The 18,533-nt window shown below is 34.8% G+C and overlaps 1 protein-coding gene across 2 annotated transcripts; it reads left to right on the top strand.

Annotated features, from left to right (window-relative positions):
- Positions 1–1,069: 1,069 nt before the first annotated feature.
- Positions 1,070–17,679, top strand: LOC136270808 (uncharacterized). 2 transcript variants are annotated; one of them, XM_066069550.1, is made up of 16 exons: positions 1,070–1,132; positions 10,309–10,362; positions 10,625–10,835; positions 11,018–12,077; positions 12,286–12,385; positions 12,638–12,688; positions 12,773–12,964; positions 13,252–13,422; positions 14,032–14,202; positions 14,366–14,536; positions 14,815–14,985; positions 15,098–15,268; positions 15,422–15,592; positions 15,966–16,162; positions 16,438–16,603; positions 16,690–17,679. In XM_066069550.1, the coding sequence occupies exons 1-16, from the start codon at positions 1,102–1,104 to the stop codon at positions 16,764–16,766; spliced, it is 3,165 nt and encodes a 1,054-aa protein (XP_065925622.1). In that variant the 5' UTR covers positions 1,070–1,101; the 3' UTR covers positions 16,767–17,679. The 2 variants fall into 2 exon arrangements, with proteins under 2 accessions (XP_065925622.1, XP_065925623.1); XM_066069551.1 differs by lacking the exon at positions 1,070–1,132 and adding an exon at positions 9,062–9,139.
- Positions 17,680–18,533: the final 854 nt, after the last annotated feature.

The raw sequence follows: 18,533 nt of genomic DNA on the forward strand, positions 1-18,533 counted from the left end.
AGTTTACACATCTGTCCTTATGTATATGCAAGCTAACTACAATGTTAAATCAATTGAATGTGCCATGTTACGTCGATGTGGACAGATATGTAAATATATGTATTATTAAATGGCGTATTTTATGCATTTAAATTCAAGTGACCAACTATTATCGCCCGGGAAAATGTTCAGCAACCTTGTTATCGTATGAAAAAAAATAAATGGGTAAATTCAAGATTTTAGGTACATGCATTACTTAGTCTAGTATTTTAAGATTTTTGCAATATGAATTATAGAGATGAAGTAACATATCCATGTAATTAGACGCAGTGTAGTAAAATACCGGTAACTTCCTCTGGAATAGGACCCAGATATGAAAGGATATTTAATCATTAATATTTGATTAATTTTTATTTTTACTCATGTCAAGGCTTTATTAATATAGGCTGATAAGGAGACAACGAGGATTCTAAAATACCGCAGCACAGCACGTACGTCTTGTCACGACTTTTACCTAAAATGTTTACCACTTCCTGTTTACTGAGGGACAACTCTGGTAAACACACTTTTACCATGGTGACCTGTGAACGTATCATGTTATCTTTTTTTTTTTATATAGGGGATTTTATTTTCTAAGAAAATTAATGAAATTGTTGGAATCAAGTCCGACTGTTGTCCTAATTTGGTGCCATTGTTTAGTCTCACAATATTCATTCAAACGTTTTTACATGCAATATCTCATTCATTCAATGCAACAGAGTACTTTGCCCATTGCGCCGTCAACAATCTATGTGTATTTACATGATTACGAAAAAGACCCTGAATATATCATTGGAGACCAGAAATCTTTAGGAGACGGAAAGTCTTGAAAGGCCGTATTTCACTTAACAAACTGAGTCCTCAAGACATTAAATCCGTAATATCAAAGTTTCCCCATTTATTGAAAGTTCAGCCTTGGAGGGATATAAAAGGCTGTGCGGTGCCTTCGAAGTCCTCAACCCGGGAGTAATTTAGTTTTTATGACTTGGAGTGTTTGTTTCTGTTAGAGTAAAACAGGCATTGACCTCGTGATGATATGTACGTTATGTGCCAGTAGACTGCCCACGCAGTCGGAATATTTACATGTACCCAAGCCAACAGTCTCTTCCAACAGGTATACAGAACGTTGTTTCAATGGTTACTCAACGTAGATTTTTGGTTTTGATGTTAATTAACAAGTTTTATCTATTTTAATGCACGTATCTACCGGTAACCCTAGCAGTCTTTTCGTGGGGGTGGGGGGAGGGGGAGGGGATTTACTAAGTCAAGTTTTGTCTTATTTTTTGAACGAACACATCGTCAAACTAAGATGAAATTCTGATGTTTCTTTCTACGGATAAGTTTACAACATTAGGTAAATCAGTAATGATTGAATTATTAAAGGCAAACCTGTGATCATTCAATTTATTTTAAAAAAAATTCAGTATTAGTTTAAACATGATGTACTTAAACAACGTGCTATATTTTTTTTAATCGTATGTAACAGGTGGTTTCTATGTATTAGCTATTCCCTGAACTGGCTATATATACATATTGATGTCAGTGAAAGATAAAACATCTATTGATTGAGGAAAAAAACCCATTTAACCCACTGTTACATAACTTTTACTGTATATCCAATCAATTTTGGGGTCTCCTGAGCGGTCTTTTATTACGTTCGGCTATTGTTAGTCGAACGTCCGTCAGAAACTTTTGAACATTAAAAACTTATCCCCTGAGACTACAAAGCAAAACTTGACCAATTGTGCTATGTACATGTAGTGCCTTTGATGGGAGGGAACGCAAACTATGTAATCCACGACACCTGCCTAAAGGGGGATACAGTTTGGGTTAAAAAAATTAAAAATGGTGAAATCATTTCCCAGCTTAAACATATAGAGGTGAAAAAGAACATGTGGGGGAGGGGATTTACGGAAGTCTTGACCATGAATCCATGACCCAGCAGATTGACATTCTCGTGCAAGGATGACATTTAACATAAGAAATAAGTTTAAACGGCTTTTGAGATAAAATACACGAACTCAGATATTCATGGAGATAGAGGACATAGGCGTATCTTAGCTTGCGAAGGATCTTTTACATTACTACGAATTAAAATCTTTATGCAAATATTCCCAACAATGCTGTCAGTCCTTTCCAACACTTTCAGTACTTTGATTTTTTAAAAATATAGTTGAAGCTACAAATTTCGCATGCCAAAGATATAAATGTATCATATTGGAGCATCATTCACCAAAAACTTATTAACCTTTTAATTGAAGTGTGTAGGTAGCAACAAGATTGGGAAACAATCCTAAAACATGTTTCGAATTTTGTTTGTATGTTATCATAAAACTTATAAAATGCATAAAAATTATGACCTAAGTCTAAGATAGCTTCATGATCCAGGGCCTGGTTTCAATTTTGATGTCGATGCAATGCAACTTGGATTAATGATAGCCAATTCTTTAAAATTCTGATCATTTCTTAATCAGGAATTGCATAAATGTCAAATTTCCATAAAATATATCAGTTACTCAGATATTTGTATAGCGTTGACATACGGGACAGCCTTTCAAAATAACATGCATATATCCGTATTAAAGATCCACTTAGCAAAACATTTCCCGGTCAGCTATTCTGACTGATAGACAAAACAAATACAAATGACCTACACTGGGAGGAACTTTATTTATAATATGTTGTTTTAACAGTGTTAAAATTCCGACGTCTGAATCACTGATCTCTCTCTCTCTCTCTCTCTCTCTCTCTCTCTCTCTCTCTCTCTCTCTCTCTCTCTCTCTCTCTCTCTCTCTCTAATAGAAGACATTTTGAAATCTACTTGATAGAAGAAAAATATTATTATGGACGAGATTGAACATTGCTTTTGATTTTCTTTTTAAAAAATCCATTTTTACTCGGGTTTACAAGGAGCTCGAGTTATCGAACATAGCAATGCAACTTTTCACCTGAACAAACAGGTCAGGTCCTTAATCATCAATGCCATATAGATATATGGATTACTTAATATTCCGATGACATTTTTTAAAGGATTTTTAAAACAGCTTAGAAGCGCTAAGACTAGCTCTCTGGTCTTTATTTATGTCTTAAAGTTGAACATTTTGATATAACACTAAGCTTGCTCCATCAATTTCATTTGATTGATTTTCCTCATTTTTTTTTCTTTTGGCTTCAGCCTTGTGTCGTTTTTATTCATAGTCTTTATAACTGATACATGGACGATCTTTTAGAATTTCGCTGTTTGTATCTTTTTCATGTTAAGTGGTTTTCTCCAAATTTTTAGAAGAAAACCACCGGGCAATTGCAAGAGATACGACAGTCATCGAAAGTGACCAAAAAAACCCACAATGATTATTATAATATTAAAGGTATTAATTTTTATTCACATAAATATTTTTATACATTTAAGTACCTAATATGATGGGCAAGCCCCTCGTGGTAATTTTAATATGGTTGCCAACTTGCCATCTCCGATTCGTTTTCCAACGGTTGACGCGATTGTAATCTTTTTTAAATTATTATATAATCTGAGATGTGTTCAAAGATTTTTATTTCAGAGGATATCGATGAGTTGCTGTCATCCATGACTTCTCATTCTGTGACGTGTAGCGTCGGTGAGTTTAACTTTCGATCAGTTGAATTTTGATGAGATGTCGCATAATTCGACGAGTTGTCTTTCGACGAGGTGTCCGGTACCGGGGCAAGAGATGTGGCCAACCCCCCTCTCGAAACAACAATATATCTGTGAGCCAGTGCTCACTAATAATACCCCTACTCTGATGTGAATATACAAAATAAGCAAAGTCAACATTTAAGAGGGAGTTGAATTCCAACAGGAACAAAAATAGCTCTCATCAAAAACATGCCTAAACAAAGAGTGTGTTATAATTTCAAACATCTTCAATGACTAGTTGCTGAGAAATCTTTGACGAAAATTTGAAAATTTAAGCTAAAAATAAAAAAGTCGTCATTTAACAGGAAGTTGGCGTCCGATTGGTACAATAATGGATCCCACTTTACGGCATGCCTACACAAAGAATGAGTTTAAATCTTAATCATCTGCAATGAGTTGTTGCTCTGATATCTTTGACATAAAATTGATTGAAAATTTAGGCTAAAAAAATAAACAAAGTCGTTATTAACAGGAAGTTGACGTTCGATTGGTACACAAATGCTATGCATAAACACATGGTTTGTTAAAAATTTCAGCCACCTGCTATGAATGGTTGCTTAGAAATCTTTGACAACAATTTGATTGAAAATTTAGGCTAAAAAGATAAACAAAGTCGACATTAACAAACAGGAAGTTGAAGTCCGATTGGTACAAAAATGGATCCCGCCATATCCATATGATATGCCTAAACTAAGACTATGTTAAATTTCAAGCACCTGCAATGAATAGCGCGCTGAGACAAATGCAACAGAAATTTTTATTAAGGTCAAATACATAAGGGTAAAACAGTATATCCTCTTCTCCTTCGGAGCGGCGGGGGGGGGGGGGGGGGGGGGGTATAAAAACCATTTTAAACTCCAGAGCGTTGTCGTAAAGAAGAGTAATGTAAAAAATGTCTGAGTTTGCTCCTCTCCTGTTATACAACTTTTTTTATATTTTGCAATAATGAACAAAAGGTTTTTGTAGACGAGCCTAATAATCAATCGGTCTTTTAGACACGCCTAGTAATCAAGCGGCCTTTGAAAATACGCCTACTTATTGAGTGACCTATGAAGATAAGCCCGGTAATCGTGCGGCCTTTGTAGACAAGCTTAGTAATCGAGCGGGCTTTGAAAACACGCTTAGTAATTGAGCAGCCTTTGAAAATACGCCTTGTTATCGAGCGACCTTTGAAGATAACCCTGGTAATCGTGCGGCCTTTGTAGACACGCTTAGTAATCGAGCGGGCTTTGTAAACACGCTTAGTAATCGAGCAGCCTTTGTAGACGCGCTTAGTAATCGAGCAGCCTTTCCAAATAGAAATTTGAGCATCCCTATCACGGCTATTTAAGAAAAATTGCATGTAACACTGTCTTTTTGCTAAATTTCTCTTATCGTCCGCCACATCTTATTGCTAATTTTTCTCACGACCGTGATCAGTGATACTTTTCTGAGTTTCAGAGGTATCAAGTATTATCTGTTGTTGTTCTTGGTCGACCAGTAGAGGACGGCATTCACCATTGATGCTTATTTAACCGTTTGTATTAGAAATGTTTGTCCTCTGACAAACGTACATGTAATTCACAAGTTTTGATAAAATACCCCCACCTCCCAAGTTTTAATGAATAGGCATGGTCACTGTTTGAGCTTAAGAATACCAAATGTTATTATTTCAATGCTGATGTTAAGGAATCTTCATTTGGGTATTTTAATAGTCAATCAAATTGTCAGTCGTCGAGTAATTAGCAAGAATCAGATGCAGAGCTCGCATCCTTTTGATTCGTACCCAATGCTTGAACCATGTTTTTGCTTACTTATTTAATGCCAAAAATACAAGACCTCACACAAGTTTGAATGTGAAAAACACTTGAAACTATTATAAAATAAAATATCTGGGAAGAAAAATCTGGCTGAAACAGAACGTGTTCGTGCTAGTGAGTATTTCTAACATATACGAACAGATTAAAACGAGACATGGACATTGTTTACATAGCACATAATTTTGAGATCCAATCTAGCATATAACGTCAACCATACAACTGATATTGTGACTGAAATTATGACTGACAATTAGAACTCCCCAGTGAAGAATTATCAAATTATGAATACCCCAGTGAAGAATTGTCAAATTATGACGGAAAATTAGGAAAACCTCAGTGAAGAATTGTCAAATTATGACTGACGATTAGAAATAATCAAGTGAAAAATTGTTAAAGCAATATGAGCTGGATTTTTGAGAATTTTATTTTGCTGCAGAAAACCTGCTAGTACGATAAGTCTGCATTGTAACTTAAACTTTAATGATAAATAAGGTTGGAAAAATCATAAATTTTTGTCAGAGGAAAGATATCTCTTCTAAGGAACATATTGCAAATTAATTTTTGTACAGGACGACAATAATTCAATTTTGCTCCAATTAAGGTTCCTGAACGGCCCTTTTCACAAAAATTTGGCGAAAAGAAATTTAAAATTCATGATATTTTTGTCATTTTAGTAGAAAATAACATTTTCGTTAAAAAAAATTCTTCGTGAAAATTGCAGCTCATATTGCTTAAATATTGAAAATAGCAATTAAATAAATAAATCAATTAAATATAATAAAGAAAATTGGAAATTGTCATGCTCATATTGTGATCATGTCCCTCCATTGAAGGTTCTTATTTCATTCTTGTTCACCATTAAACCAACAGATGATATGCAGTTTTTTTTTTGGAATAGCCATTGTTATTTAGACTATCGTCATAACCTAATATGTTTAAACGTGCGTTCAGCGGAAGATTCAACCATACTAAGAGTATTGATATGGCAGAGGGTTCAGGATATAATTATTAGATCAACCATCGTTCAATCGCTACATCTTGGTTTGAACATATTTTATTGCATAAACATATACAAAAGGTTCGAACACAAGTTCTTACAACTTACGAGGTTCTTACCAAGTATAACAATTAACAACTGTATCGTAGTTTAGAGTGGAATGTACATAGAAATGGATACTAGTATTACTAGACTAGAGTACTTAAATTATTGAAGAAACGTACATGTATTAAAAACAGTTCTGTTTGAATTGGGTCAAAGCAGTAAAACTGAAATTACGAGAATCTGCCACAATCTCTGATAAATCTTTGAACAGCTAAAAAATATGTTGGTTTAAATTGACACTCAGAGATTCATCTCCCCACAAAAGTAAATGACATCAACATCTTGTGTCTTTTAGACGAGCAGAAATGAATAACGCATGCGTCCATGCAACCTCCTCCCCTTTTTTGAAAATTAAACTTGACATAAATCCAGAATATTTTGTTATCTTTTGATATGTGGTCTAAACTTCATTAAATTCACTGATATAATCAGATATACACCACAGAAGAGACTTACAAGACTGTTAAGCATATACATGTATATACTTAAATTGATGGGCAGCGACTCCATTTTTGTGTGCAATTCTAACATCTGGTGATGTTGATACAATTGTGGTGAAGCTTCTTCGAGCCTGCCGGAAAGGCCCGGTGAGTTGCAATTGTTTGATAGTTTCGTCGACTTGTCAGATCTTTATGTCGACTTTTTAGTTCATTATGTCGACTTGTCAAATCTTTACGCCGACTTGTCGGATCTCATGTCGACTTGCCAGCTCATTATGCCGACTTGTCACACCTTTCTGTAGACTTATCAGTCTTGCAACAAAAATGAGATGAAAATTAATTCAACCACCACTAAGTGTTATAATAATTTGGAGCATGTGGAAATTTGGTGAGGAAAAATGAAAGAAAACAAATATGAAAAGATTTCTACCATAGCAAGGATAACGGGTTTCATGCAGCATATAGATAATAAGCGGGTAATGATTTAGTAAATTCGCAAATATTTAGATTAAAAACAATAAGCTAACTGCATTACATGACAAAAATTTTAAGACAGTATGCCAGAAAATCTCTGCTTAACCTTAATACTGCATTTAAATGCAAGTTGTAGATATTCAAAGGGCTAATTTAGAACAAATCAATCTAACTTACTCGTTTGTTATATTCTAAACTATTTCAACGGTTAGAGTGTCATTAATTAATCCTTTTAATCATTTTGCAAGATTAAAAAATACAGTCTAATCTGGATTATGATATCTTAGCTGTAGATAAGGTCTGTTTAAATCAAAGTACCCTTAGTACATGAACACCTACGAAATTTCTAGATTTTGTTTTATTGGTAACCTAAATATTAACATTATTGTGTTTGCATTCATATTTCTCCCACATTTTTAATTAGGGGGGGGGGGGGTGGGGGTGGGGGTGAATAACAAATATCATAAAGAAATACCAGTTTTTCATCTATCTGCATTTAACTTGAGCACAACTGCTGTTGTCGTAATGTTTTATGGAGAAAACAACCGGTTTACATGTATTTGTAAACACAGGATTTAATGAATGCATGGATTTCTTTTCTTCTTATCGCATTTAGAAATCAACTAGTGGAAAATCATTGTTTTATGGGGACATGTTAATCCATTTAAAACAATTTCCATATATATATATATATATATATATATATATATATATATATATATATATATATATATATATATATATATATATATATATATATATGTATTTCAAAATATGTAGTGTATTCAATCAATAAACTAAAAAGATCAAATAAATGTAATCTATGTGGATTTAGAACTAATGACTTACAGATCTGTAGTTCATCCTCTAACCCATTGCACAACGCTGTGTAATAACAAATTACCAAAAAATTAATAATTATTTGATTTTATTGTTTATTTCTATAGGAAGTACGTCACAATATGGTGCCATTACCACCCTCAAAATCATTGTCATCCTAAACTGTTGACCGTCACAATATCAATCAATTGTACAAAATTCATAAACTTTAGTATAAATGCAAACGGCAAGATCTCCTGCATTGCATTTACATCTTTTCGGAAAGTACTACTTATATATATATATATATATATATATATATATATATATATATATATATATATATATATATATATATATATATATATATATATATATATATATATATATATATATATATATATATATCTATCTATCTATCTATCTATCTATCTATCTATCTATCTATCTATCAATAATTAAATCTTCAGTAAATCAAATAAGATTGTATTCGTATTCTATTAAAATATCAAATACTCCGGTATATTACTCGTTTATTTACCTGAGATCACTAAATCTGTGTTTCGGACAAAAGTTCCCGTGTACATGTGTACTCTTGACCCAGTCTTTATTTCACCCGAAATATTTAAACTCTATTTTTATTTTTGAAATAGCATTACAATACAGTTCATCGTTCTAAATATTAAACAGGTCGGTTGGATGTAGGGAAGCATTACCAACAAAATAATCCCCGACCGCGTTAATCCTACACCCCTATAAAAGAGACTTGGGGTACCCCGCACCCCTCAGTAACCAACGACTTCTGGAAAAATGGGTAGGGTATTGACTGCATTATATCCATATAAAAGCATGAGGCAGCTAATGCTTATATATGGTTTTACTTTTATCGTGCAAAATAAACATTTTTGTTTAATTAAAATTTCTAATGACTTATCCGTACATTGGATTTTCTTAACTTCAGCTTTACAATCGAAATATTTCTTTAATAGAATTAGATCTATTTATATTTATTTATCATTTTATCTAAATCCACCTTTTTATTTAGGTATTTGTTTATATTTTTACTTGTTTGTTTTCTATTATCAAAAAATTCATTAATTTTTATTGGCAACTGCCAAATATTAAAATACATTTTTAGACCAGTTTATATCTGATGGCATTTTTTAAAATTAATTATTCGCGAATTCATTCCATGACCAACCATTCATTAGATTTAATATAAACATATTCATAAATCAATTTATTAATCAAAAATTTTTTTTTTTTAAATGTTTTGAATTGGTCATCAAAGCGTTTCAGATTGTCCATAGTTTTTCACAGTTATTTCATTTTAGTCTCAACTTTTGATCGTAGTATTTTTAAAATTTTGATTGTTTTATCAGGAATAAATAGTTTTAAGCTTGTATTTGATCCCAATCGATCAACTTATCGCAGCAAAAATACTCCATCATAATTTTAAATAAAATAGTTCACGGTTATTTATCTTTTTCATGCTTTAAAGTTTTTATGATTTACAAAGTAGAAGGATTTAATCTATGTATACATATTCAATAATTAAGTTATATATAATACACACAGGACATGAGAAAATGGTGTCAAATGACGTAGACAGCGAGCAAAGGCGGGATTTACATTATACAAAATAAAGAAAAACTACGTAAAACGTCTATAATTTTGAAAATATTTATAATGATAGTAAAGAACCATAGATTGAACTTTAAAAAGAAAACAAAAAGGTGACAAAATAAATTCCGAAGGTTCAATATTTTTGATAAAAATGAAACTAAAGAATTATTCTTCATTTCTTAAAATATCTTTTCCTCAATATTTCGAATCAAAGTCTTCTATTGGTTAATTATTTTACTAATATATCTATTTGCATATGGTATAAATATTTCAATTAATCGCTGTAGGCCCAGGATTTCATGACCAAACGCAGCTGGATTTATTATCTAACATTTTCTGTTCTATCCATACGTATAGGTGGCCTCAAACGCGGTGTGTTAGGGCTTTTAGCCCTTTCAGCCATGGTTTTAGGTAGGTCCTAGTTGCTATTTTCAATATTTTTTTCCGACATCCTTTCCATAAATACCTCATGATTTTTTTTATACCTTTGAATCATGTAAACTAAATATTTTTCAAAAATTAAGGTTCTTTTAAACGATAAATAATGTATAAAACCAATCTAAATGATACACATGGAAAATCTAAAAGAGAAAACTGAATAATTGAAATCATAGATATGTGAGATGGCTTTCCACAGCTGCATGTCTTTAAAGATATTTATTCCGTCTTACAGGAGCTCCAGATAACCGAGGTACGGAGTTTGTGATTGGCTACATGGAGAACAATGGCGTGAGCATCAATGTGGAGCTGTTTGTCACCACTTCCCGCACCACCAAGGTGTCCGTCACGGTGGACTCTCCCAAGTGTACCAGTCCCAGGGTCTCCTCCTCCTTCACCGTGACCGCAGGACAGGTCAAGCAGCTCTTTATCAGTCCCAGCATCAGGTAACCCCACATACCCTATGGTTAAAATAACTGGTATATGTTGATTATTTCCAAAACAGTCTACTGTACTTAAATGAAGGTTTCCTTTACTTTTACTTCAAAAGAAAAATGAACTCTACATTTATTTTCAAGCGACTCCAAAATTAAACAAATCTTTTTAATTTTCCCCGTTATACTTTCAGAATGGCTGGTTCCAGTAAATCAAGCAAAGGAATAAGAGTGAAGGCGTCTGACGAGGTGGTGATATATGGGGTCAACAAGGAGACGTATTCCTGTGACGGGTTCGTGGGTCTCCCCCTGGATGTCCTGTCAGACGAGTACTATCTGGTCACGTGGTCTCCCACCTCTCGCCAGTGCGAACTTCTGGTGGTGGGGGTACAAGACTCGACCTCTGTCTCTATTACACTCAGTCAACACATGGGAAGTAACAATTTATACTATTCCGGAAAGTACTACTACAAAGGCAACAAAGTCACAGAAACGCTGAACAAGTACGATACCTGGCAGCTGGTCACCAGGGGCGACTTGACCGGAAGCTACGTCAAATCAAGCAAACCGGTGTCTGTTTTCTCTGGAAACCGGAAAACCAACATCGGAAGAGGCGGGTCTTCTGATCACTTAGTGGAGCAGATGTTTCCGGTAAACACCTGGGGCAAGAACTTCGCTACCGTCCCGATTCCAAAAAGAACTGTAGGCGACTACTTTAAATTCATTGCAAGCGAAGATAACACTGTTGTCAAAATTACAGGAGGATACACCTCAACTTTCACGATCTCTAAAGCCGGGTATATGGTACAGAAGCTCATTTCATCCTCCGCTTACTGCAAAATTGTCGCCGACAAACCGATCATGGTTGTGCAGTTTGTTCAGTCGCAGCAGAGTTCCTCCGAAAAATCAGATCCTGCCATGATGATCATTCCACCTACTGAACAATATGGCGCAGACTATACATTTACCACTCCAAAATATTCGCTGGGATCATACAACAACTACTTCATGTTTATCGTTGAGGAATCACAAGCTTCTGGTTTACGAATTGACGGGAAAGCGTTTCCCACTTCGACCAGTTATAAAAAAATATCTGGCACATCACTGGTCGGAGGTTACATCTCCATCACAGAAGGCACACACACCGTCAGACATACTTCTCCCATTGCCATCTTTGGAGGCTTCTTATACGGCCAGGCTAACTATGAAACGTACGGGTTTACAACTGGTATGCGATTGGCCAAAGTAAACGCTGTAAGTCTTGATGTTTCATACATGTACCTGATTGTGTGTGTGTGTGGGGGGGGGGGGGGTCTCTAAACTGCTTGTTTTAATTTAAACGTTAAATATTGTTAATACTTTTATTTAACCTATCGGGGAGGATTTTTAGACTAAAATATGGCTATCGTTTTAAAAATGTGTCACGCAAACTTTGTAAGAATCACATTTACCGTTTTTAAAGGTTTGTATTCCTACGCCGACGGTAACAGGAGATGGTATAGACAACGACTGTGACGGAAAAATAGACGAGGAACTGTGTACCCCGGAGAACAAAAACAAAGGTGTGTACATCGCAATTTTCAAATTAACAAATCCACAAAACTATGTTCCCTAGAATTAGAAATTTATTCTACCCTAATGGAAGTGGGAGACAATTTATAAGTACTGGTACTGAACCAATAGATATTGATGGACAGTATAAATATGGTACCGTACCAATTCGATTGATTCAACTCTCGGCGGACTTTGCAAGTTTGTTAAACTGTTTCGGAAATATTAATGTTAAACTGTTTCTGTTATCATATCACTCACAGATGATGACGGGGATGGGAAGATCAATGAAGACTGTGCTAAACCCCCGCCAGGTAAGTCTGCCTTGTATTCTTTTTCGCTGATCCCTTCAGAATCATGTACTTGATTTCAAGTATGATTTATTTATTTTTCTCTAGTTGACGGAAAGTGGGCTTCTTGGGCGTCGTACGGCGCATGCTCTGTGACCTGTCAACCAACGTCGAGCAAAGTATCAGGAACTAAAACTCGAACCAGATCCTGTTCAAATCCGGCTCCGGCTTATGACGGGAAACAGTGTGTTGGTTCTGGAAGTGAAACCGTCTCATGTACACCAACAAACGCATGCAGGGGTTAGAAAAATATGTTATTACTCTCAATTGAAAATAATAAAAGCTATGGAAACATATATGCAATATCACAGTTTAAATGTTAGTGATGTACATGTATATCGGGCTAGAAGATAACCTAATAGAATGTTGGTATATATTCATAGAATCATGTTCAAATAGTGGCAGAGGAAAGCCAGTGTCTGCAATACTTGTCATTATTGTATATAGATGTATGAGTAGTCGTTTGTTTCCAGTCATATAAAATTTTGTCACATGAATTTTGGTATTAAAGAGTTTTCTTTTGACAGTTGATGGAAACTGGGGATCATGGGGATCTTACGGCGCATGCTCAGTGACCTGTGCAAGCGGAACAAGGTCACGTTCAAGGTCATGTAATAATCCAGCCCCTGCAGGTGGGGGAAGTAACTGTGTAGGAAGTTCCACGTCATCAGCCACGTGTACATTATCTGCATGTCCAAGTAAGACATTAGAATATTAGAAAAACCTTATATTCAGAATAATTATTCTTATAATAATCTTTATTAAACTCCCAGAGAAGTAGTTACTTTTCTAGCAGTAACACATTTTTCAGGTATATACTCTTTATGTACATGTGCATACAGTTATTGTACAGATTTTTATTGTATAAACTCTTCTAGTAAGTTCCTTTCTAGTACAGACCCTTTTAGTATAAATCCTTAAGATGCAGACTTTTATATTACATAATCGTTGATAGCTAGAAAAAAACCCCTTCTTGTACAGACTCTTCATCTACATACCCGTAATCTTCTAGTAAAGACTCTTCTAGTACATATATACTCTTTAGTACAGATTCTTCTTGTATATACTCATCAAGGCCAGACTTTCCTAGAAAAAAGGCTTTATCTTAAAACAGACTCGTCAATAGCTAGTAGATGCATTCGTACTCTTATTATTCAGCTACATGCATGCGGCCATGCCAATCTCATTCGCCTACTAAATAATACCAAGTATTATTAATTAGGTGTATTTATTTAATTTGATAACTTGAAAGTTATTTTGGCTGTTTGTATTAATTTTGAGTTTTGACTATAAGAAATGTATTATAGTTGACGGTAATTGGGCTTCGTGGGGATCCTATGGCGCCTGTAGCGTGACCTGCGCGGGAGGAAAGCAGGGCAGGACTCGCACCTGTTCTAACCCCGCCCCCAAATATGGCGGATCGGCATGTTCCGGATCGTCCTCTTCATCTCGGAGTTGTAATACACACAACTGTCCAAGTAAGAATATTTCATTCTGTAATGAAACTGTATCGTAATAATCATTGATTAAATGGTCTTGACTTCTTTAGAAATCCTTGATTTCAAAAATATTTCTGAAATAATACCTATATCAAAAATAATGTTCAGTGATTATAATATTGGGAAATTCACAAATTTTAAGTTAATGGAAACTGGGCGTCTTGGGGATCATACGCCGCATGCTCAGTGACCTGCGGTGGAGGAAGTCAATCAAGGAGTAGAACTTGTACTAACCCCGCCCCTCAGTATCTTGGAGCTAACTGTGTTGGAAGTACATCGTCGTCACAAAGCTGTAACACACACAACTGCCCAAGTAGGTGTACAAGTATAATGAATATACATATAAAAGTTGTATATGTCTAAAATTCCTTGTGATATCGTTTTATATGGAATTGTAAGCAAAGAGAATAATTTTTGTCAAAAGAATCCCAAATTATAGTGTTTATAGGCATTGTTAAACTAAATTAGATATTTGACAATCAAAACCACATTCATTTTAAACTTTTGGAGGGTATAGTGTTAACACTTAAAATATCAGATGTAAGTTAAACATCATTTCACTAATTCAAAAAATTCTCACTTAATTGCCAGTTGATGGATCATGGGTCAGCTGGGGATCCTGGGGCACGTGTACCGAGACTTGTGGAGGAGGAATTCAATCCCGAACCCGATCTTGTAACAACCCCGCTCCACAATATGGTGGCGCTAACTGTCCCGGAATGTCCTCAAGCACTCAAACTTGTAACACACATAACTGTCCCAGTAAGTTTATAGGTTTCTCTCTGTTTTCATCACAGTGAACGCAAGGTGCATGCGAGATGTTTTATACATGTATATGGATTATATTACACAAATTGAAAAATAATATTTACAGTTGATGGTGTTTGGAGTTCATGGGGATCATATGGAACGTGTACTGTAACCTGCGGGGGAGGTACACAGACACGCTCACGAAGCTGTTCCAATCCCGCCCCTCAGTATGGTGGAGCTAACTGCGCTGGGTCTACAACCTCTAGTCAAAGCTGCAACACTCAAAACTGTCCCAGTAAGTCCAAGATTTTGTTTTAATTTCAATTTTCTACATGAAAATAATCATGCAAAAGCAAAATATGAAAAATGCAGTAAGATTAATAATTTTGTTAAGAGACTTTCAATGAAAAATAATGCACCAGTAAAAATAAATGATGTTAATGCTTAGTTGATGGCGGTTTAACGAACTGGGGATCATGGGGCACCTGTACCGTAAGCTGCGGCGGAGGAACACAGGTGCGCACGCGCAGCTGTACCAACCCTTCACCACAATATGGCGGCGCCCAATGTTCGGGAGCGACAAGTCAAAATCAGGCCTGCAACACCCAAGTCTGCATCAGTAAGACGTAGTACTATTTTTTCCCATCATTAATAACTTAGCATATCAAAAAATGATTTTAAAAATTAGGTTACTTCTTTAAGAATAACCCCACGGGTTCTAAATGAACATCTTGAGTATCATTTTCAATATAATGAAATAATTGAACCTCATAGCAGGTTATTTGAGCGGTTAATTGAACTTGCCCAAATTCGTAAAAGATGAAAATCGGTTAGAAAACTGCAAGCAAATATAGCATTCAACATAAAAGGATAAAAGGTAGTTTTATATCTTAAAACTTCAAAATCAATCTGATAACCTTATATGGTATATATTAAACCCATGAAACTTTGCAAGCCTAACACGTCGTCTCATGCTATCTTTATGATGGCAGTTGATGGAGCCTGGGCAAATTGGGGTGCGTGGGGTACCTGCTCTGTGTCGTGTGGTGGTGGAAAGAGGTCCCGTGCTCGCACCTGTACCGACCCAAAGCCCGCTAATGGTGGCAGGGAGTGTTCTGGTGCTTCAAGTGACCTAGAAGATTGTAACTCGGCTGCTTGTCCAACTCCTGCTGCTGGTGCCTATGTACAGGTAAGAGAGAGAGAGAGAGAGAGAGAGAGAGAGAGAGAGAGAGAGAGAGAGAGAGAGAGAGAGAGAGAGAGAAATGTTCATGCTAGTAAACGTCCTATGTTCAAAGTGAATTTGGTTACAACAGGATAATGATCATATTTTAAATACGTATGATAACTTTTACGTTGTATTTTATCGGTGTTTTCAAATATATAATGTAATCTGCTATTGATAAAATGTTGTATAAAATTCGGTTTAATTCAGGTCTAATTAAATTTATTCTTCTTTTTCAATAGCTATGTCCAACTGGCTGGTTTACTTGCCAATCCGGAGGAATAACTTGTATCGACAGAGCATTCATCTGTGACTGTTCAGCGGACTGTGACGACGGAAGTGACGAAACTTCCGGCTACGCCGGATGTTCAGCATCGGTTATAGCTACATGCGCTCAAAGCAGCTCAAGTATGTAGGCTTGACACTCTGTGCAACTTCCAAGATTTGTTAAACGATAATGGCTTTTATACTTATTCACTTATTTTTATTCACAGACCACCTGGCGATGTCCTCCCTCGCCTTCCTGCTGGTTGTTCTTACCGTGCTGTTAAATAGAGGGATCGATGTCTAACTCTGCATATCATTGACAAAGGAACGAAAACACGACAACGAGATACTTATTTACACATTGAATCACTCATTACATTATTAATAATCAACTTCATACTTAATTAATCCAGTCAATCATACCCAAAGATTTAAGGGATATGATCACGATTTTCGTCCAGTTTTATTTTTCTGTTTTTATTACTTAAAGTGCTAACTGCTTTTGAAATGCATTTTCAATGGTCAACCAAAATTTGAACGCCAGTCCAAGAATTACTAGACAGATACATTGCTCACAATTCTTTGTTATGTAAGCAATATTGATGCATTGTTAACATAAACAAATGGAAAATAAATTTTGACCAAAATCGTGACCATGCCCATTTTACCATGGTTTTCAATTGTTTAAGTTTTCACATTTGTTGCTTTTTTGGAAAGTATGTATTGTATGTTATGATATAAACATTTTTTTTTCAAATATTACCTCGCATATATTTACATTCATTGTTTCATAATAAATTTACACCTGCAGACAGACGCAGCGATGTTGCTGATTGATTGATGAACCAGCAACAGTCATTAACTAGACAATGATTTTTAAATTCATTTTAAATTTTAAATTCATTTTTGCTGTACGAACAAACGATGAGAGCGGAAAGTGTATATACAAGACTTATTCAGTCCCCAAATCAGAACATTTAGTTTCTAAACAAAATGTTGGTAAGTTTATCTTGAAGCGTCTTAAAAAATTGCAAGTTATAAGAATAAAAAAAAATAACAAATCTAAAAAATACATTATGTAGACAGTATTTTACGGGACAAAGAATAATTTTGGAGTTAAATTTTAATGAATTGCTAATTATGAATTTTGAAAATTTACAGGTTTTTTTTTTTATTAACATTGAATGTGCGGGTCAAATATGAAATGCTTTTTTTTTTTAATGATATAATGACATATTAACCTCTTGGTGTACTTGAACCTTTCAATATTTTCTCTTGTACATGTTTTTGGCACTGGGTCTTAACGGATTTTAGGTGAACTTTTAATGACATATTATTAATAATTGTCCGAAGATAACGAAATGGTAATATTTTCAAAATGTCTTAATCAGATTGATTGAAAGCAAATGTGTTCAATAAAGATTAACATAATACTCCTGAAGAGATTGATTACCTTTATCTGGCTTTCCTGCTCACCCGTTGAGGTTAGAGGGTTAATATTGATGAAATGTAGATCATTTAAATGTCAGAATACGCGATTCTATTAATGGCAGACTACGAAGTTACACTGGCAACCTTTTTACGGATTGTTTACCTTTATTAAATATTATTTTGACGGTTTGGTGAATCTATAAGAAATGAGACATTGAAATTGTTTTATTTTGAATATCCCCTCCACTTCACCCCTCCACACACACACACACACACACACACACACGATACAATGAAGCAAAATAATAAGATTTCCCTTGGCGTTATAATAATTATATTTTTCACTTTTTTGTTTAATTTTATACATTATATACGCGATTACTATAGTAAGGTAATCTTTCGCAAGGTTTGCTGCTTGCCAAATATCAAATCCTTTCTTTGATGAAAATTGTTATAACGGACTTACAGGAATTCTAAACCAACCCGAAGGCATTGATCTCTAAGGAATGCCCCCATGCAAGAACAAATCATAATTACTAATCATTTTAATCCGACGTTTTCATTGTTAAGATCAAGACCAAGCCTCTTTGTTAAATAGAAATCTTGTACCGTTGTCAATAGTTATATATACATGGTCTTA

Source organism: Magallana gigas, chromosome 8, assembly GCF_963853765.1.
Source record: "Magallana gigas chromosome 8, xbMagGiga1.1, whole genome shotgun sequence".
Classification (NCBI taxonomy): domain Eukaryota; kingdom Metazoa; phylum Mollusca; class Bivalvia; order Ostreida; family Ostreidae; genus Magallana; species Magallana gigas.

Bases quoted from the DNA above. Each gene is read 5' to 3' on its own strand.
- LOC136270808 (XM_066069550.1), top strand. From the start codon at position 1,102: ATGTACCCAAGCCAACAGTCTCTTCCAACAG. The intron at 10,363-10,624 runs GTAGGTCCTAGT...TCCGTCTTACAG, and splicing joins CCTTTCAGCCATGGTTTTAG to GAGCTCCAGATAACCGAGGT. The intron at 12,386-12,637 runs GTGTGTACATCG...TATCACTCACAG, and splicing joins CCCGGAGAACAAAAACAAAG to ATGATGACGGGGATGGGAAG.